The 22,343-nt window shown below is 41.8% G+C and overlaps 1 protein-coding gene across 1 annotated transcript; it reads left to right on the forward strand.

Moving 5' to 3' along the window:
- The first annotated feature begins 329 nt into the window (after window positions 1-329).
- plod1a (procollagen-lysine, 2-oxoglutarate 5-dioxygenase 1a) lies at window positions 330-22,254 on the forward strand. Its single transcript, XM_084552798.1, has 19 exons — window positions 330-657; window positions 3,695-3,786; window positions 6,127-6,260; window positions 6,899-7,062; window positions 8,121-8,233; window positions 8,428-8,491; window positions 9,693-9,790; window positions 12,951-13,052; window positions 13,343-13,474; window positions 13,837-13,958; window positions 15,070-15,174; window positions 15,264-15,389; window positions 16,944-17,085; window positions 17,196-17,309; window positions 18,427-18,492; window positions 18,661-18,765; window positions 19,308-19,454; window positions 20,302-20,427; window positions 21,251-22,254. The coding sequence occupies exons 1-19, from the start codon at window positions 564-566 to the stop codon at window positions 21,404-21,406; spliced, it is 2,202 nt and encodes a 733-aa protein (XP_084408924.1). The 5' UTR covers window positions 330-563; the 3' UTR covers window positions 21,407-22,254.
- Window positions 22,255-22,343: the final 89 nt, after the last annotated feature.

Raw genomic sequence — 22,343 nt, forward strand, 5'->3', positions numbered from 1 at the left:
AATAGTGGAAAGTAAAAAAATAAAATAAAATGCGAATCTGAAAACACGAAATCTGCAAAGTAGAATCAAGATATAAAATAAAAGTGGAAAACCGAAAATAAGTAATGCAATCAAAAGGATTCTAGTGATCTTGAAAGTGGAATAAAGTTTCCCTACACTTACATTTAGCTCGAGAACAATGTTCTCGGAGTTCAAGATGAAAATTGGAGTTTTTTTAATTATTTTTTTTTAAGTTAGAATGAAACTTTTGGCTCTGGACTTGGCTCCATAGGCTACGTGCGAGTGCTCATGGCCGCAGAACAGCTGGGTCTTTGTATCCAAACAGATTTCCCCCTCTGGTGAGAAAGGGGAAGGGGAAGAGAGACGTAGGCAGAGAGAGAGAGAGAGAGAGAGAGAGAGAGCGAGAGAGAGAGAGAGAGAGAGAGAGACAGAGAGAGACAGAGAGAGCAGACACCCTCACTCCTCCGAAGTTCGTGTTCTCGGACGGAACCATCTGGAAAAGCGGCGCGGCTGAACTCCTCGCAGGCTCCACACGGACGAACGACTGCAACTTTTTAGCAAAAATGAGACTTTATTCTCACCTCCTCGCATTTTTATTAACTTTTGCCTGTTCCCTCTTCTTCCTGGCGAGCTGCGAGGAGCAACAAATCCCCGAAGGTAAGTGCAGAAACGCTGCTTTTTTGGAGACTCGGCTGCACATTTTTCTTGGCTCATTTAGCAGCTGATAAGTTTGTTGTTTATTTTAGCGCTTGGCCCCGGTATAGGAGGGCACTCTGAAGCTCATGTGTTCCCTGCCGGGCTAAATAAAGACCGTACAAGTGTTTACAAACATAAAAAGTAAATGCCAGGTATCAGAATATCCCCAAAGAGTCGCTTATAAGTAAATAATTCTGGAGAAAATGCAATGCGTAAAAGCCACAGTGATTTAAAAGCTGTGATTTTAGTTTGTGCATGTGCCACCCGTGCCCTGGTGCTTCATGTACTCCAGATAATGTACACTTGTAAAGACATGCAGCCAACTAAACTGCAGTGGAACATATTATGCTGCTCTACCAAAATAAAAAAATAAAAGAGCCTCAGTGTATTAAATGAACCTCTCCTTCTATGAGGGAGCAAACTGTAGGTAGCCAGGCGCCGAGGAAGAAGAGCTCCATGCCGCTGACGTGGACCGCTGACATCCCCAGTGGGCTGTGTGGAAGTATATGGGCGTGAAATCTACCTCACCCTGCGTGTTGGAGATACACTAGTACACCACTTTAGCTCTTGCATAGGAATTTTGCATTAATGTTAACGTATATGCAGCTAATGTTGAATTTAAATCGGTTATGGCCCTAATCGTCTTCCGTAGTTCTGGACCTTTAAAGAACTCTTTCTGCCGCATGGAGTTCACTTAGTTTTTTTTAAGCAGTGCAGACATCATTCATGTTACTGAACACATTAGATTTTTTTAAGGATATGGTTTTATTATTATAATTTATGCTGTGTATTCCAGGATTAGGTTTATTATATATCCTGCACTTTATTTGCATGTGCATCATTTTAGCAGTTATCTGGACACTCTGTCTTAGTCAGAGAGAGAGAGAGAGAGAGAGAGAGAGAGAGAGAGAGAGAGAGATTTTAGTTCCTACCTGTCTTTGTTTGTGGTGGGACAGTTTCAGGGGTGCGACAGTCTCCAGAGGAGTGAAAGTTGTGTGTGTGTGTGTGTGTGTGTGTGTGTGTGTGTCATACTATCCTGCTGTGTTGGCAATGTTTGGCTAAGACTCCAAACTAGCACAACACTCAGAGCCCAGAGAGTCTGGAGAGCGCCACGCCGAGAAGTCAGGGTTGTATTTACACTGATGCAGGAGCACCGAAAAGACATCAGGTTTGCTTAAAATAAAAATAAAAATAAGATTTGATGTGTAGAAGTTGAATTCTGGATATGAAAGGCAGTCAGAAGACAGAATAAATTAGTCAAACTGACGCTGCAATTTGTATTATTCAGGGCTAAATGAATGGGTGAACCACGGTGTATGATTTATTTCACATTCAAGTCGTGTTTATTGTCACTTATAAGAACGTACAGAGGTAAAAATATTATAGGACTTCGCAGGATTAAGTTTATTATCTAATTATTTCTTTATCCTGCACCTTATTGACATGTGCATCATTTCAGTAGTTATCTATGATGACCCTTAGTCAGAGAGAAAGAGTAATTTTAGTTCCTGCTTGTCTTTGTTTACGGTGGGACAATAGGGAATGTGACAGCCTCCAGAGAAAATAAACGTTGTGTGTGTGTATACACTTCCCTGTTGGTGGTGACTGACTCAAAACTGTAACCCACAGCCCAGAGAGTCTGGAGAACGCCACGCCGAGAGGTCAGGGTTACATCTACACACGAGCACTGAAGATTCGTCAGATATGCGCGTAGAACTAGCATTGTAGATATGAAAGCCAGTAAGAGGACGGATTAAATTAAGGGAATACAAGAAGGCGACATTTCACACCGACGCTGCAGCTTGTATGATTCAGGGCTAAATGAATGGGTGAAACACAGTGTATAATTTATTTCACATTTGCTTCCGTTGTGGATACGCCCAGGCTACAATTCATCAAATTAACACTCATCTAGTTCAAGATTTAAGTCGTGTTTATCTTCACTTTTATGATATGTTGATAAGAACATACAGAGGTGTGAAATACTGTGTCTACTGATTCCACATAAACGCCAACAAGACACACACAATAACTACTATAACTGCAACTGCTGCTGCACTACAACGTTTTATGATAATATACAAGTGGAACTTTTTACTATACAGTAAATGTGCACTGCTACTCATATATTCAGGTAGGAGCCTCCTATTGGATAATAACTGCATGGGTGATTATCTTTCAGCTGGCAACAAGTTATTTAACTACAACTGATGCAATGAGTAGCTTCTCATTTCTTAAACAACCATGTCTAAAGACACATCCTGTGGTCGTGGAAAAGATGTTAGTCTGTTTGAGAAGGGTCAAATCATTGGCATGCATCAAGCAGAGAAAACATCTAAGGAGATTGAAGAAAAATTGGGTTAAGAACTGTCCAACGCATTATTAAAAACTGGAAGGATAGTGGAGAACCAGTGCATCAGGGTAAGAAGAGAGGCAGATGAAGTGATGCACCATCATGCCTAGTGTCTACTGTACAAGCCTGTGGGGGCAGTGCTATGATCTGGGGTTGCTGCAGTTGCTCAGGTCTAGGTTCAGCAACATTATGTGTCCAAAGAATGAGGTCAGCTGACTACCTGAATATACTGAATGACCAGGTTATTCCATCAATGGATCATATTCCAAGATGACAATGTCAGGATTCATGGGGCTCAGATTGTGAAAGAGTTGTTCAGGGAGCATGAGACATCATTTCCCACAATCAGGATCCTCATCACAATCTCTTTTCACCAAGTGTTATATCAATAAAGTTAAATGGTTTAAAGAGTGTCCATCAACTAAAGCAGCCCATGTAGTTCATACTGGACTTGTGTTTCTTTACTATGTTGGGTTTAATGAGATAACCACAAAATGTGAACACTGTTAAAATGTAGTTTTTCTCATCAACACCTGATGAGTAAAAGCTTTAGATTTATTTCTGCTTGATTTGTGCATCACAAGGCTCCTGTTATATTATTTACTGTGCAATAACACAATCCCTCCATAATGTTCCGTCTTCCAGAGAAACTTCTCGTTGTGACCGTTGCAACCAAAGAGGCTGACGGCTTCAGGCGCTTCCTGAGATCTGCTAAACATTTCAACTACACTGTCAAGGTAAGGGACCCCGCGGCAAAGTCTCGGTCAAAGTTCCTTCCCCGCTGTCTAGACGTGAAGTCTTTCTTGCGTCTTCTAATTTTCGCAGTTTGTGCATCCTTGGTGACTTTCCTCACCTCATCTCCTCCTGTCTTAGACACCTTAAAGCTGAGGTGTCAGCGAAGGAGGGAAGGCATTTAGCGAACTGAGGCATCCTTTGTTTTGGATAATTGGTTTAAAGGAATAAAGCATGCTGGGTGGCCAAGCCGTTTCTGTTTTGTTGTAGCCCACCACTGTGTTTTATGATGAGCACTTTACAACTAATGGGCTTCAAATGCTTTTAATCCAGTTCATTGGTGCTTGAACTATAACCTGCTGATTCTATGGATTCTATGGATGGAGCAGGTTTGGAGTCAGGAGTTTGGGCAAGTCAAATCAAAAAACTGTGGAGTAGTAGTAGTGAGGTGCAGCTTGGGACCAAGGGGTCCCAGCCGTGTCCATGGTTGAGGTGCCCAGAGCAAGCATCTATGCCCCAAATTGGTCCCCACTGCTCCAACTGTACACACTGTGTGAACAAATGGATGGGTCAAACAGGAGCAACTGCAATTTCCCCATTGCGGGACAACTAAGGGTTAAATTATTATTATTTACTCTTAGAAACCTTTTAATTACTTCTGTGATCGTTCAGTAGCATCTGTGCTGCCAAATCTGTCCTCCAAAAGGAGCCACGTTGCCTCCTAAATATTTGACAACAGTTTTTACTAAATATTTGGTCTAATCTGGGAGTGGAGACAGGAAACCGTCACGCTGTACTGATTCAGGGAAATGGAATGTAAAATTAGCTTTATTATAGAAACAGAAAAAAAAAACCTGCGTGAATTAAGCCAGTCCGCTGCTTAAAACGACTACTTATAAAAATAAACTTTCAGTAGGGAAGTTGTGAATTATAGTTGTCACGGTTATGGTTAAGGCACCCCACAACATGAGTTTCTGGTTGGGTTGGGTTTTGAGGTGTAGATTAAGGCAAATCATTGTGTGGCTTGCCTCTGGTTAGACGTCTTCACATTCATCTGTGTATCCATAGCTCTTCTATACATCAGCGGGCCCAAAAAGATACCTGCAAAGTATACACCTGGGGATCCTCGTAGTCCTTTCTCCTCTAAATGCGTTTTAGGAATTGAGATGGCGTGCTGAGATTTCAAAAAGTGTAAGGAGAGGAGTCATGACCTCAATGGGTCGGCCAAAAAGGAGCTGCTGTGCCCTGCTCAGAATAGTGAAAATGGAGCTTCCCACCTGGGGCCAGAAGTGGGAGGGTAGCTGGATGGTGAACTTAGCCAGGGGGTAAGGCTTTCCTCCATGGGACCTGGCCTGACACAGCCCAAAGAGTCAACATGGAGCAGGAAAAGGCAGGTGCAGCAAGATTTGGGTAGAAGTCGAAGGCGGGAACTTTTTTGTTCTGTGCACTGGCATCACAAACTGGTTGTAGGCTCATGGAAGATGCCTCTACGCGTGGCTTAAGTTCTGAGGAGGACTAAGGCACCCATGACCACTGTTTTCATCCATGGAGTCTCTGTGGACATCTATTTTCTGAGAAAGCTAGCGTCCTTCAACATCTGCAGGACGATGCTGAGGATGTTCTATGAGTCTGTGGTGGCCAGCGTTGTCTTTTTTGCTGTTGCGGGCTAGGGCTCCGGGTTAAAGGCAGCCAATGCCTACAGACTGGAGATGTTGTAGGGTTGGAGCTGGACTCTCTGACTGTAGTGTGGTGAGTTGCATCAGGTGAAGGGGAAGGCTGGCAGACAGACTATCTGTGAGGTTTGCAACTCCTACCTCCAGAAGAGCCTCTCATGCATCCTTGGGTTGAAAGACATGGATTCTGAATGCTCCGTGTTCAAATTCTCCTGTTCAAATCATCCTCAAATTAGAAGCATCTCGCAGGAGGTGGCGGTCAGAAGGTTTTCAGTGCCTGTCATGGTGATTTAGCTGGTGGACCAGGCTCTGGGATTGCCTCCGTAGGGTGGATGAGCTTAGCCTTAGAGATGGGGGCGGGGAGGGAGCTCCTGGACTCCTCACTTTGGAGGTTTACTGGGGTATGGCAAGCTGTGGGAAGACCCTGGGGTTATCCCAAAATTAACTTGCAGGATTATACCTTGACTGCCTTTGGAATGCGTTGGTATACCTCAAGAGGAGCTGGCATGCCTTCGTGGTGAAAGAGACGTCAGGAAATCCAGGCTTAGTCTGTTGTCACCGCGACCCGACCTCGGATAAGTGGATGAAAATGGATGTCTAGCTTCAGGATGATACATGATAAATGAATTTCTTCACGCTGTATTTAAATCGATCCGTGCTGTGTGTCCTAAGGTTCTTGGTCGAGGCCAGAAATGGAACGGAGGAGACTACATGTCGGCTCCAGGAGGTGGCCAGAAAGTGAGACTCCTTAAAACAGCTCTGGAAGAGATGAAGAATGAAGACCAAATTATCCTTTTTATTGACAGGTAGGACAAGAAAGTCAGATTTTTGTTTTATATGTGATTCTAAAGATTGTTGTTTTCCCGCACTAAGTTTTAAGCTGTTAGAGTATCACACTGAGACACTGTTGCAGTCTTTCAACCCCCAACCAGATGAAGATAATGGAGAACAGATCTGTCCAAGTTTGGAAAATTCATTTCTAATGCCCCTTAAACCAAACGAGGCGAGGAATGAAGCGATGACAACATTTTATTTACGTGCCAGATCAGTGTCTTGTCATTGTCGTTTCTCGAGAAATAGCTCCAACATGTGATTCTCCTTAAAAGCGCATATGTTTTAACAAATTCTGGCTTGGGCCAGATGTTGTAACAAGCAAGATTCAACATGTCCAACAGTGAGCTTTAGAGCTGTTTGTAGGTGTATTTATAAACTTACTTCAACACCATAATTCCAGTCTTTGGGTGTAACACACCTACAGTATATGGTCCTTATGTGGTAAAACATGTGCACCCTGAAATCAACAGAGACAACCACAGACGACTTTGTGTGGAATCTCATAAATGCACCCTCCTTCATTTGTTTTAACTACGTCGCTGGCTTCACACAACGCAGACCCACGCGGTGCACTGAGGTTTCTATGTTTTTAACTCCCTGTTCGATACAGCTACGATGTGGTGTTTGCATCTGGTCCCAAAGAGTTGCTCAAGAAGTTCCAGCAGGCCAAACACAAGGTGGTATTCTCGTCCGAGAGCCTGATCTGGCCCGACAGGCATCTGGAGGACAAATATCCCCACGTCAGGGAGGGCAACAGGTTCCTGAACTCTGGAGGTATGGTACTCAGGTTGCCTTATGATCTGCGCTGACTTGTTTTGAAAAGCAATGTCATCAAATTCTTCGTCTTATTGCTTAATGACCGAATTAGACCAAATCAGAAGGTGTGCACGCTCAGATCTTGTAGGACTATTTAATAGCTCTGCACCCACAATAGTTTGTTTTAGCTTTTAGGTCAGCTAGGCTCGGCTTATGTCCGATTTCAATGAGAGGACCTCCACCTGAAATGAGATTAGATGATTTTTCATTAATGCCAAGTTGCCTTTATGTATAAATGTGCTGATGAATGGCAACCCATCTGTGCATACTCTATACTCTCTAGAGCCAATCTCAATAGAGACATTGGCAAAGAACACTGCAAATACTGGACAGCTTGGAGCTTAAGGACTTCGTGTTATGTTTCCATCTAGTGATTGCAGGCCACAGTGTAGTGGCCGCAGCAGTAAAGAAAACTGCTAGCTGTTAAACAAGTACAACAAGCAACGCAGTTGGATTTGTCGACACACTGTGCATAAAAGTTTAATTTTACTCTTAGTTTGGAATGCTTGCAACGCATTTGCTAGAAATAAAGGTTGCAGACTTTGAGTTAACTGAGAAGACTGTATGTAAAGCTGCAGTCAGTTTTCAAACAGTCTCCAGATTGTCATTCCTAGTTTTATAGAGCTTAAATTTCTTTGCATCAACAAATGCACTGATGGTGTTAAACTAAACATCTTACAGCTACTACATGTTGCCCTGTGTTTCCACCAAAATCAACTGGTTTGAGATACTTCCATGCACACCTCACTACACACCCACAAGCTGCTGATGTGGCTGTGCTCATTATTCTTTTTTATGGCAGAGAAACAGCAGGTATTTAGTCAGCAAACAGACTTGAGTCCATAAAAAACGAACCTGGCACAGATCGTGGCATTTTGAAAACCGGAGACTTTACTTTTTCTTCCTCGGCGTGTTTGTCAAATGCGGACAGAGTAGAACGATAGATATGGTAATGACAGGTTCTCGATCAAAGAGTCTAGACTTCTGTGACGTTTTTCTTACTCCCTGTCCTTCAGGTTTTGTTGGTGCGCTTCCCAACATCAAAGAAATGCTCGTTAACTGGACCGGAAAAGACGATGATAGCGACCAGCTGTTCTTCACCAAGATTTACACTGATCCAGCGAAAAGAGTGAGATTTGTTCCACTGCTCTGCTTTGACTCCCTTAATGGAATTAAATACGTTAAATCAATTTGTATGGGCCTAATGAAAATCAACACTTTGTCTCCAAGTTTCACAATAAAAGCCTCATGCCACAGTGTTTTGCCACTCAGTTTTATGCTACTAGGAACACCCAACTTAAACAATGCATTTTGACATTTCAGAAATCCATAAATATCACCCTGGACAGCAAGTGCAGAATGTTCCAGAACCTTTTTGGATCCCTCGGTGAGTTGTCTGCATTTGGCTTAGGTTATTAAGCAGATATTTAATCAACTGACACGTCGTGTATAGTCGAGTTTATTATATGTCTCCAGCCATCCAGAAGTCAACATCCTCTGATTGTGCTGACACTAACTGACATCTGTTCCTGTTCATGCTCAAATGTTTGCTGTAGGCATAATTTGTAATTCCTATTAAATGTGACAATCACTTTTAGAAGCACGCTTCCACAAATAGGGTTCTTGATTACTGATTTGCACTAATCAGGCATGACATTATGACCACCTTCCTAATATTGTGTACGTCTCCCTTGTGCCTCCAAAACGGTTGTGAGGGCCTTTTGAGGGTGGCCTGTCTTGTCTGACAACACAATGTTGTTAGTGGGGGGCCTTTGGGTCCTATGGATTGAGGGGAGGGGCCTCTGTGGATCATCCCACAGATACTTGAGCAGTTTGGGATCTAGTGAATTTGGAGGCCAGGTCAACACCTTGTGCTGCTCTTCATGTTTTTTTTGAGTTGTTCCTAAACTGTTTCTGCTGGGGATGGCTGCTGCCATCAAGGAGTGTCATTGCTATGGGCTGGGGGTGCCTGGTCTGGTCTAGGTGGGTGCTACATGTCTAAGTAACATCCACATGAATGAATGCCAGGTCCAAACGTTTCCCAGCAGAAAATTGAATTGCCACAAGACGGTCAATGTTATTTTCTTCTCCTGTCAGTGGTCATAATGTTATGGCTGATCAGTGAAATTTTGCAAATGTCAACTTGGTTTACTGTGTTCTTCTGCTGTGTTCCTTCCTATGCTTAGTTGCTCAATTGACCATGTTACTGACAGTACTGACTGTTATGTTGGTATTTGCCTTCAGCAATTTGTAGTTGATGTCCCTGAACGTCTTCTCTGACTAAAACAGTAACCAGGGGCCCTGGGTGTGACTTTCGCACACGTTATCCATAATCATCCTTGGCTAATGTTTGTCTATACCCAGTCCAGACAAGATCAAGCCCCTTACAGCATCTTGGATAAAACTGGAGGATCAAGACTACCAGTGGGAAGCTTTGAATACTAACAGGCCGACTGATGAAGAAAATAAAACAGTTTTCATAATGTCTGAGTAGATTCTCAGAGACAGATTCTCTGTCTGTAACACAAAAAAGTTCAGGGTTTTGACGAAGCACGGTTGAAGGCTGAAACATCTGTGTGTGTTTCCAGATGACGTGGTGCTGAAGTTTGAGGACGGTCGAGTACGAGCCAGAAATGTCATGTATGACACCTTACCTGTCATCATCCATGGGAATGGACCAACAAAGGTACCGACCAGTCAAACCTTACTGACGTGGCACATCAATAGACTTCTCAACCTTTCATCTACAGCTAAGCTAAGCTAAGCTAAGATACTGAATTAGTCACTACTTGGGACAGCAGGGAAAAGTTTTTAATAGTGCAGGCTGTCAGTGAGCTCCAGGTCTCTGCAAAATAAACTGCAACAGCATGTAAATGTTGACTTCCTGCGTTCACACAAATCCATATGATACAACCCCTGGCAAAAATTATGGAATCACCAGTCTTGGAGGATGTTCATTCAGTTGTTTAATTTTGTAGAAAAAAAGCAGATCACAGACATGACACAAAACTACAGTCATTTCAAGTGGCAACTTTCTGGCTTTAAGAAACACTAAAAGAAATCAAGAAAACAAATTGTGGTAGTCAGTAACAGTTACTTTTTTAGACCAAGCAGAGGGAAAAAATTATGGTATCACTCAATTCCGAGGAAGAAATTATGGAATCATGAAAAACAAACAAACAAAAGAACACTTCACACCACTAGTACTTTGTTGCACCACCTCTGGCTTTTATAACAGCTTGCTGTCACTGAGGCATGGACTTGATGAGTGACAAACAGTACTCTTCATCAATCTGGCTCCAACTTTCTCTGATGGCTGTTGCCAGACCAGCTTTGCAGGTTGGAGTCTTGTCATAAACCATTTTCTTCAACTTCCACCACAGATTTTCAATTGGATTGAGATTGAGGTGTTAATGATTGCTTTCGTTTAGCTTTTCTGTATGTAAATGCCATTTCCTTTAGGCGATTTCTTACAGTTCGATCACAGATGTTGACTCCAGTTTCCTCCCATGTGTTCCTCATTTGTTTTGCTGTGCATTTTCCGTTTTCAAGACATATTGCCTTAAGTTTTCTGTCTTGACGCTTTGATGTCTTCCTTGGTCTACCAGTATGCTTGCCTTTAACAACCTTCCCATGTTGTTTGTACTTGGTCCAGATTTTAGACACAGCTGACTGTGAACAACCAACATCTTTTGCAACATTGCACGATGATTTACCCTCTTTAAGGAGTTTGATAATCCTCTCCTTTGTTTCAATTGACATCTCTCGTGTTGGAGCCATGATTCATGTCAATCCACTTGGTGCAACAGCTCTCCAAGGTGTGATCACTCCTTTTTAACTGCAAACGAACAAGCAGATCTAATCTGATGCAGGTGTTAGTTTTAGGAAAGAAAATTTACAGGGTGATTCCATAATTTCTTCCTCGGAATTGAGTGATTCCATAATTTTTTCCCTCTGCTTGGTCTAAAAAAGTAACTGTTACTGACTACCACAATTTTTTTTCTTGATTTCTTTTAGTGTTTTTTAAAGCCGGAAAGTTGGCATTTGAAATGACTTTAGTTCTGTGTCATGTCTGTGATCTGCTTTTTTTCTATAAAATTAAACAACTGAATGAACATCCTCCAAGACTGGACTCCATAATTTTTGCCAGGGGTTGTATATATTTGCATATTTCTTCATCTACAGCATGCACATCGCAGTTGTAGTCAGAAGCTCAATGAAAGTGCCCATGAGGGAGTGGTTTTGGGTGACATGAAAGCACCCCTCAGCAAACACTCGGACGTTTGCTGTCTGCAGGCAGAGAAATTCTGCAGACTAGTTCGAAAAAGGATGAGTTTGCATGTGGAGGGAGAACCCCACTCCTGCAAGTTCTTTAACCAGAGTCTCCCTGAATGCCTTCTGGTTTCTGAAAATAAAGAATTATCAGTCAGTTATTTACAAAACAGCACAAAGCCTTTCCATCTTTTCTGTATTTGCACAATAAACCAGAGAAGGAGGGGGCACGCACATGTTTGTATGGCTATCTTTGTGAGGACATTCATTGACATAATGCATTCCCTAGCCCTTAACACCAACCGTAATCTTCTCAGCTGAGTGCCTAACCCTTACCCTAACCTAATTCTAACCTTTACCCTGAAACCAAATCTTAACTCTCAAACAGCCTCGTAAAAAAAATAATAATAAAAGTGAGGACTGGCCAAAATGACCTCACTTTGCACGAATGTCCTCATTCAGATGGTGTAAAACTAAACTCTGGTCCTCAGTTAGGTAGCTGTACAAGAGCACACACACACCCACAGATACCAGCTGAAACACCTGAAGGCCTCTTGACATTCTTCATCTGACCTTTTGCTTTCTCACTGAGTACACGGCTCCACCACTTCCCGGGCCGTAAAATAAATTTAATTTTTACCATTTCTTTTGATACGCTGTCTCTCGTAAACTACGAGCGATGAAATTGAAAAATGAAAAGACATTCCTTTCACGCACGGTTGCACCAGATTCGGGCTTGTAGGTAGAGTCCTATCCACACGCTGTCTTTTGTTGTAGATTTAAACTTGCCCACTGAGGCGTATCGCTGTGTTCAGAAGTTTATTGACTGCGCAAAACACTAGTCATCAGCACAACTGCTTCACACTGGCTCGATCTTTACAACACACACAACAAAAGAACGGGGCATCTTTTCTGTTTTTACACCTTATTTTACAACTCATTCTTGACAACTGTATGAAATCTCATTGGTCCTTGACACTCATGGCCTTCATACTTTAAAACTGCAGTATGAAAAAACTAAAAAGTGAGTAAGAATAATCAATAAGAAGGATCCAGACTTGTTTATACCAATTTTGTGATAGTTATTTAACAAAAAAGTGTAATTTTTGTTTTGAATTTTTTTTTTCTGATGATATCTTTCAGTGCTTTTTAATAATAAATCTTAAATAAATCTTCTTTTTTTCCATTTAAGTATATATATATATATAATTTTTTTCCCAATAAACATTATTATTAAAACTATATTTTAATAAATGCACTACATCATTGTAGTTGGAAGCAGAGAAGCAGTTTTACTGGGGTGTTGCTATAAAAAGTGTAGATTTTTAATTATATGACCTATTTTAACAGTTTCCTTCAAGACATCTTTACTGTGCTACTCACTCCATCAAGAGGAAACAGCATGCGATGACTCCTTATGATAAAACATTTATAGACGTACCACAGTGTCCTAAGACCATTGATGCTTGGTTCTGTTATTATTATTTAGTTAAATGTCATGTGTCATCTCCAAGACATACTAGACTGATATATCACGATCAACTAAAACATGAATTTTGTTTTCTTTCCCTCAGCTCCAGATAAACTACCTGGGTAACTACATCCCCAACGCGTGGACATTCGAGAAAGGATGCACAGTGTGCCATGAAGATCTCCTTCCACTCACAGCTCTCAAGGTCTGTTCACTTATAAACTACCAGAAAAAAAGCCTGTTTAATATTTCCCAGAACTACACGCAGTCAACATGTGGCTTTTTATTTCCTTCCTCATTTGGTGCTAAATAAAAGTACAATAAACTCTTTACCCTTAGCTTACAGTTACTATAGGACCTCATATGTTTAAATCTTAGCTGGCCTTTGTTCAAGAGGCAAACATAAAGAGACTGGGACAACAGCCTGAAATACCTAAAGGACGTGTCTGAACATATACATATGTGTCTAACTCTTTGTAATGCTTTGTGTTGCAGGAGAGTGAATACCCGCTGGTGTGGATTTCCATCTTCATACGTCAGCCCACCCCATTCGTTACAGTGTTTTTTGAACGCCTGCTGAAGCTGCAGTACCCCAAGGACCGGCTCAAACTCTTCATTTACAACAAGGTGAGTAGGTCGAGACTATCCAAAGAACCTGGCAGCGCGTAATACTTTAAGATCTGTAATTATATCTTCATGTCATTGCCAAAATTTTCCATGTGTATACTTTCTGGTCTAATTGCGTCGGGTAAATCAGTCTTAAATGTGTTATCAAATATTACTGTGACTGTCTATTATTATCACAGTATCCACATGACGCCACAGCTAGTTATAGATTTAGTTGAATGCAGCAGTTTTATTTATATATGTATCTATATTATAGTCTTTACTGGCTAAGTGAAAAATCCTCTAAATCAATGATATACCACGCCCGTCTCTTTGCTCTGCATTTCTTTGTGTGTGAGTTTATTTCTCCTTTCTCTTCACAGGAAGTTCATCACGAACAACATGTCAGCTCTTTCCTCCGGGATCACGGGAGCCTTTACCAGGACGTCAAGTTCATCGGGCCCGAAGAAGAAATGGACGAAGTCGCCGTCAGCAACCTGGCGTTGTGAGTGTCTCTCCTCTGAATCTCACGCAACCATATGTGGTCTTCATCGTTCCTTTATCCAGGCCTGACGTCAGTCGATGTTTTTTCTTGTGGGTTTTCCGCCTCGTGAAACTCTGAAGCTCGGTTACCTTGAGACCAGGTGACTGACCTGACCCTTACAGAGTATCTCTCGTCTTCTTTGGGACATCGTCCAATCAGCTTTGCATCATTTGTCTGCATCTGACAGACAATATATCTTTATGTGCCTCAGATGTCTCTGAAGGTTCTCAGTCATCCAGGTCTTGGTACATCCCTCTGCTTCTATCTTATGACACATCATCAAAAAGCCCCAGACTGGTACTGGGCTGCACTGAATGACTAGAACATATTTTATCTTTGTCAGAGTTTTGTGTGTCCAGTACAAGGAGCGGTCAAGTGAGCCCCAGCCACAAATGAGCAAAAAGCAAACGTCTCTGCAGAACTTCTTTGAGGTATCTAATGGTGAGACGGCAGAAGACTCCAACAGTGCCAAAAAAAGAAAGCTGCAAAGCGGCGTAGTCCTACTTGAACTATAGGTTTGCTCCAAACCTATAATATGTGGCGACCTGCTATCCAATGAGGCCAAGAAGCCTTCAGAACTGCGATTTGTTGTATGTATGATGACCGGTTTGTGAAAGACTGTCTTTGTTAAAACCAGTCCTTGGTGCAGTAAAGGTTGGAGACGGTTGAACCAAAGGATTTGTTTTGTTTTTTGCAGCCTAAAGATTTCCTGTTAGATGGATCAACAGCAACAGTTTCCAAATGCAACAGACCTGTTACCTACTTTTATTGATGAAGAACTATTGAAGTCAATATCAGTAATAAACAGCTTTAAAATGAATTGTCTATTTGGCTTTGAAAATATGGGCCTGTGCATAAAAAAAAAATAAAAGATGGTAATTCCTAAACGCCTCTTTGAAATTATATTGTTAATACCATCAAATTAAACCTGTGAGTCTGTGCTTTAAACCTGTATTCATTATATAACTGTAACTTGAATATGTTTTCATGAACGGCTAAATCTGTCACTTGTCCAAACACATGTCTAAATCCAACTACACGTTAATCTCTCGGTACCTTTCCTCCCTCTCAGCGACATGTGTCGGAAGGACAAGGACTGCAGCTACTTCTTCAGCATGGACGTTGAAGTGGTCTTAAAGAACCACAACGCGCTCAAGATACTCATCGAACAAAACCTGTGAGTAAACCAGCAAATCCCTTCATTGTTGCCAAAACATCTCGCCTGAAGACTTTGCGCTGGTTATAACTTCTTGAGTTGTTCCTCAGTCCTATTGTGGCACCAATGGTGACTCGAATCGGCAGACTGTGGAGCAACTTCTGGGGAGCTCTCAGTGAAGAAGGCTACTACGCCAGGTCCGAGGACTACGTGGACATCGTGCAGCGACAGAGAGTGTGAGTCGCTTAAATTGTGTTATTTAGAAACAGTAGACATTTATTGAGGGATTTAGTACAAGAATTACCTGTCGTCATTTCACAAATACGATCATTTTGAAGTTCTAGTTCTAAGTTATGGTCAAAAAGAAGTTTAGTGGGGAGAAATTATACATACAGTGCTGCTTAAAAGTAATATGCACCTCTCAGAATCATCTACATTTCTGGATAAAAATGACTCAAAACATCAGTGGATGTTTAGTTCGTGTGCACCAACAGTGGCATGGTGGTCAACACTGATGCCTCATAGCAAGAAGGTTCTGGGTTTGAATCCACCTTTCTGTGTGGAGTTTGCATGTTCTCCCTGGGTCTGCGTGGGACGCCTGGCGTCCTGTACCCCGCCTCTCGCCCAGTGACTGCTTGCAACAGCTCTTACTCGATGTCTCTTTTTTTCGAATTTAATACACTTTTTGCTTCCCTCTTTGTGGAGATTACTTTTGTATATATATTTTTTCAGACAGCATTGCACTTTTTTAGTTTTGTTTTTTATTGGGAGTCTCGCCATAGCCAAATATTTTTACCAACATCCAGACCGGCCGGCGTAACTATGCAAGTAGCGGCCAGCGTGCGGATTGTTTACAGGAGGGAACGGCTGATCGCCCTGCGTAGCGCTGAGGTGTTCCCTCGGGACAGACACGAGATCACCCCAGAGATACTTCGTATGACCCGCCGTGGATGCCGAGCAGGAAAACAACATCGAGAAAAGAAGAGACGCTTCACTTCTCAGCGCTGTTCTCCCCTCCGTTACCATGGGCAACGTGAGATCGCTGCCATATAAGACGTTCGAACTGGCCGCACTCTGCAGGCTCTGTGGTGGCGTCGGCCATCCTGTGTGGAGTGGTCTGCGGGAGCAGTGGCATAGCAGAGAGGGAGAGGAAGAAGCTGGATAAGATCATCAGGAAGTCCAGCTCTGTCCTGGGCTGCCCCTTGGACTCGGTGGGGGAGGTGGGTGACAGGAGAGTTCTGGCTGAACTGTCCTCCATGCTGGACGATGAGTCCAGCCCCCCTCCATGGTGACCTGACGGGACTGAGGAGCAGCTTCAGTGGCAGACTGCTTCACCCTCCATGTGTGAAGGAAAGATACAGAAGGTCTTTCCTTCCTGCTGCTGTTAGGCTCCACGGCGAGCACTCCTAATATGTGCAATATTATTACACCTTATGGTGTAATAACACCAGTCTGTGCAATATATCTATTATCTATTCTATCTCTGTCATTTCTGCATGCTGTTGCAAACCGCAATTTCCCCATTGTGGGACAAATAAAGGTTTTCTTATTCTTATTCTTATTTAAAGTGTCTAGAAATGTAAAAACATTCTGAGCGGTGCAGCTTCTTTTAAGCTGCACTGTAGCTCACAATGTAAATTTAGCATACTCAGTATCAAGACAACTAGTAGACATGGGTGAAATGTTTTTATCAGTAGCAACGGGGAAGTGTGAGCAGGTCCTATTAGATCTTAACGTTGGTTTGTAAATTGTCTTAATTGTGTGTTGTTTGTTTGTTTGTTTGTTTGTAGGGGTGTGTGGAATGTCCCGTATGTGTCCAGTGTGTTCCTGCTGAAGGCCAGCCTCCTCCGGTCAGAGCTGGAGGACTACAATCTGTTCGACTCAAAAAGCTTAGACCCTGACATGGCTTTCTGCCAGCACATTCGCGACAAGGTCAGTAAGACGTCAGTAAGAAAAAAAAAAAAATGTAAGGGTCTAATAATAAATAAGTTTACTCTTTTTTTCCTTTTCTTTAACATTTGACTTGTGACTCTTTCTCACAGGGACTCTTCATGTACGTAACCAACATGCACGTTTTTGGTCGCATCCTGTCAACAGATAATTACCAGACGGGCCATCTGCATAATGATCTGTGGCAGATCTTTGAAAACCCAGTGGTGAGATGATTTTAAATAAATGTCAGCATTAGCATACCAGCTGTTGTAAAGGTGGTGTTAGGTTTACAGTGTGGTTCATATTAGTTATTACAGTGGTTTGTACCATAGACTGTATATCAATATGGACAATGCGTCGCCATTTCCTTGCATTGGCCAATCTGACGCTATTTTCCCGGGGATACGGGCGGTGCCATCATGCGAATTTGGAGCAAGAGTCTGCGCAGTACGGTCCAAAAGTGGAAGCAGGCGGAAAGAAACTTATCCAAAAAAACATGCATCAACATTACATTAACTACCTAAAATGACTGAAACCATATACTGTATTTTAGCGTTTTACTTTTGGCCCATGTCCCGCCCACTAACACGGAGGGGGCGGAGCTTATGACCTATACTGCAACCAGCCACCAGGGGGAGCTCTACTTGCTCTGGCTTCACTTTAGAGGAGCAGTTCCGTCCATCTTTATACAGTCTATGATTTGTACTGAGATAATTGGAAATGGGCTGGTGTGTACAGTGTAAAACATTTTTAGCAGCAATCCATTTTTTTTGTTCTTGCTGCTGCTGTAGACTACTTCATGTCCCTCCCTGAAGTTGTTCCCCTCTTCGGCTCTGGCAAAACAAATAATTGTAGGTTGATGTAAAACACTTAAATAGTAGCATGCGAGCTCAGGAATGTCTCTATCCACAGAATTAGTTTGCCCTTTGACACGGACGTAACAGACATTTGTTTATATTTTTAAAATCCTTCATTATAGAAAAAAAAAATTGACAAGGCCTGGCCGACCTCCTCAAATGAGCAAAGCTTAAAGCTAAAGGCAAGAGACAAAAAGTAACCGCGAGCGAGCAACGACAGATGAACACAAAGACTATGAAGGACCACTAGAAAAGCGACTTGACACTTACTTTGCAGTTTGGACAAGAGTTAAAAGCGGTAAACCTGGAAAGAGGGAGGTGGAAGGCCCCGGCACTGGTCCTTTAACTCAACTTAATTGCACTGAGTGGCTTTATACTGTACGTGCCAGTCCAAGAGTAATGATTAGTAGTAGCTTTAGCAGCACTATAATTTGCTACCAGAAGTACATGTTGTGTATATATGGTGCGTTTGTGTTTCTTCCAGGACTGGGAGGAGCGCTACGTTCATGAAAACTACAGCCGCATTATGAAAGACAAGCTGATTGAAACGGTGAGTTGAAGCACAATCAGACCCAGAGTGAGATTAAACCACTCGAATAAAAGCAGAACACAATTTAAACTCCTCCTATATGAACTGTGACTGCAGAATCAGTTGTTGTCAGTTTAATTTTTCTTGAGTGCTTTAGTTGTGTAATAGTGTCTGTGTTCTGTCTTCTAGCCCTGCCCTGACGTGTACTGGTTCCCAGTTTTCTCTGATATTGCTTGTAAGCACATTGTTGAAGAAATGGAACACTTTGGACAGTGGTCAGGAGGCGGCAATAGGGTAGGTCGTCGTGTGGATTCACATCTATAGACTGTATAAAATATGGACGACGCATCCCCAACTTCCGTCTGCTGATCAAACTGACGCTAGAATTCCAGGGATACGGCTCGAGGTCCTGCACGACCACGTCATGGAGCGGTTGTTACGGCAACCGTCAGTTGTCTATAACGGAAAATTACGACAGAAACTTTGAAATTTTCTATTTGACGTGTGCTGCGTCTTAAGTGCTTTAGTCCCATCCACTAACAAGGAGGGGGCGGAGCTTATAGAGCTTTTTGAGGAGCTGTCATGGCGTCCACTTTTTATACAGTCTGTGTTTTTACATCAGTGCAGTGATTTAAAAGATTTTAAATGAATTGTTCCCACTGTAGTAGTAGTAATAGTAAGAAAACAACACTGTAACCCCTTCAAGTATGACAAAAGGTCTCTATACTCTCATTCTATCTTCTTTTCTTCATTATTTGTGTAACATGTCGTTGCAGTCTGTCTAATTCTGTCCTGCCTGTCAGAATTTAAGTAACGTCACTTTCTGATTTTTCCAGGACACCAGAATCCAGGGAGGCTATGAGAACGTCCCAACCATTGATATCCATATGACTCAAATCAACTATAAAGACGAATGGCAGAAATTCTTACAGGAGTACGTAGTACCAATAACAGAGAAAATGTTCCCTGGTTACTACTCCAAGGTAAGAGCTCTTAACACATATATAGCTGAAACCATCATTGTCAAACATAAACACGTGATATAAAAAACAAAAAAACACAAATAACCTCTTATATACCCCTTGTTTTTTTTTTTAATTCTACTTTGTCTTTACCTTTGTTGCTGACTTGCACGTTGCTGTAATCCCTGCAAAGCATTTTTCCAGAGTACAGAGAAGCAACTGCTCTCAAAATTAGGACTGGATTATCTTTGTCTTTGTCGTGACTAACTGAAAATGAAAATGACAGAAGGCGTCAGTTGCAGCCCTGTCTTTGCCCCATCTTTATACAGTAGGTGGTTTAGGTTTCTGCAGACCCTACTCAGACCCTAACGCCGTAACCTGACGTGCACCTCACCAGAAATTTAACTGCACGCCGTAACTACATGCAGACCACAAGATCTCTGCAATTTTCAGATTGTTTTGATTCAATAAAGATGGAACCCATGGAGGAGAGGTTAACTGAGGAGGTTCTGAGACGCAAATATTTGTACGACTCCTCTTTGGCGAAATTTTGGCGAAAGTTTCAGTCGCCATTGTTGAAAGTGAAGCAGGAAGTAGAAACAAATATTAACCCGTAAAAAAAGAAACAGCGCCGACTAGTGTTTGGGTGGTGTTTTTACAGAGCGAGCCAGACGAGGTACAAGTATAAATGGCTCTCACTGGCGTAGGCTACGTACGCAGGTTACGGCGTCTATGTCCCACAGAACTTTAAATGAGCCTTAAGAAGTGGATGTTGAACCAAGATGGGGCTGTGAGGGATGTACTTATAAACGGTGGCCAGATGAGCAGTTTCTTTGTTAAAAAAAATTTTTTTTTTTGGTGTCTGCAGGCTCAGTTCGAGCTGGCCTTCGTGGTTCGGTATAGACCGGACGAGCAGCCGTACCTGAGGCCGCACCACGACGCCTCCACGTTCACTATAAACATCGCTCTCAATCAACTGGGCCTCGATTACCAGGTGAGTGTTTGAGAGGTTGGTGGCAGACATTTAACGACAACTATATATCCACACAGCCCACTACTTTAAAAGTTGGGTTTTAAAAGCAGAAAAGAATACTGGAAATACAATCTGTGATTTTTTTTAGTTTTAAATCCAAAAAAACAAAGAAAAGAATAAAATAAATCTTTCTTTCAATCTGCTGTCTAAAACCAAAAAGAAGAAATTAATATTAGATTAAATTTTATTTCCATTAATGTGATTTAAAAAATAAAAGCACAGCAAGTAAAAAGAAAACACATGATGTTCAGCACTGAATAAACCTGGTGCTTCTCCAGATTCACAAGACAAACGCTCAGAGATGTGTCATAAAATCTGAAATTACTACGTCTCCTTCCTCACTTCCTGTTCTTCCTGTTTTCTTTTTTTATATACTATAAGAACAAAAATTTACTGGTTTAGCATTTTTTTGTTTTTGCTTTTTAAAGTGAAAAAATCAAATAAATGCTCATTTATTTTTAATTGTAGAGTACAAAACTGAATCTTAAAGTACACAGACGGTAAAAATATGAAAAGAAACTACTAGTTTCTAAATTATTGGTTTACATTATGTGATTATTTATTTTTTTTTGGTCTTTACTTTTATGCTCAGATGGAAAAATAGCCCATTGACAAATTTAATTTTCTGAAATTTGCAACCTGGATGACAAACAGAAGTTTTCACATTCCCCTTTTTCTTTTGTTTTTATTTTATTTTATTTAAGAGAATAACATTTATTACAAGTGTGCCTCGTTTGGCGTCAACTGTTAATGTGTTTTATTTATTTATTTATTTATTTTGCAGGGTGGCGGATGCAGGTTCCTCCGCTACAACTGCTCCGTCCAGGCCCCTCGTAAAGGCTGGGCCCTCATGCATCCGGGTCGCCTCACCCACTACCACGAAGGACTGCCCACCACGGGCGGCACCCGCTACATCGCAGTGTCCTTTGTGGATCCCTGAGCTCCCGACGATGGCACGCCTCACAACGCTAGTTCAGACCAAACAGGACACAAACTGATCCTCCGGACTCCTCCACAGTTGCTCTTTATTTCCTCATTCAGTGACATTTCTTCTCAAAAACAATACGATTATTTCTGTTACACGTCTGATTCGCCGCATCGATCAAACTTTAAACTTAAAAACGCAGCAGTACACTGGAACTTGGAAACCAAATGTACTTTGTCGCCGCCCGTGAAGAGAACTAAGACTTAATTTAAACAGCGTCTCATGATCTTTTATCACAGAAACATAAGTGTTTGGATCTGGTCTGGATTGGCACTTTTCTGCCTTTTAATAGTCGTGCCGTACAGTTGTGAGTTTAAAGATGCAGTGGTTTTAGGAGCTTTGTCTCTTAATAGGAGATTAAATATACTGTAGATGTCTCTGAGGTTTGACTGTAGTGGGATTACCATCAGCACCAGGGACCCAGTCTGTCTGTGGACTGATTAGCGCTGATGCAACACTCCATGTGCTCTACAAATAGTCTGAAGCCTCTTCATGATCTGTATTTTATTTCAATTTTTAGCTTTTCTGTATTAAATGAATTGAAATGAATTGGCAAACTTTAACCTGGAGTCAGGCGGAGCGATGCACAGCTTAGGCCTACTACGTTTCATGTCGTTGAATTTCACTCCTTTGTCCCCGACGGTTTCTGTTACAATCTTTCCTGTTTTTGAACGTAAAACTGACTTTTTTAAAATTTTGTCTGTATATTTTATTTGATAAAAAGTCACGTTTTCTGTGCGATTTTATATTGGAACCAGAGCTCACTCTTTTCCTACTTGAAACTACTAAAAGTTTGAAAACCATCTTTGGCTTATAGCGTGCTTCAGCAGTGCGTACAGTATTAATGATAATAGGTTTTATTTGTGGGCGCCTTTCAAACACTCATGGTCAC

The sequence above is a fragment of the Chelon labrosus genome (genome assembly GCF_963514085.1).
Source record: "Chelon labrosus genome assembly, chromosome: 10".
NCBI lineage: Eukaryota > Metazoa > Chordata > Actinopteri > Mugiliformes > Mugilidae > Chelon > Chelon labrosus.

Bases quoted from the DNA above. Each gene is read 5' to 3' on its own strand.
- plod1a (XM_084552798.1), top strand. From the start codon at position 564: ATGAGACTTTATTCTCACCTCCTCGCATTTTTATTAACTTTTGCCTGT. The intron at 15,390-16,943 runs GTGAGTCGCTTA...GTTTGTTTGTAG, and splicing joins ATCGTGCAGCGACAGAGAGT to GGGTGTGTGGAATGTCCCGT. The intron at 17,310-18,426 runs GTGAGATGATTT...TGTTTCTTCCAG, and splicing joins AGATCTTTGAAAACCCAGTG to GACTGGGAGGAGCGCTACGT.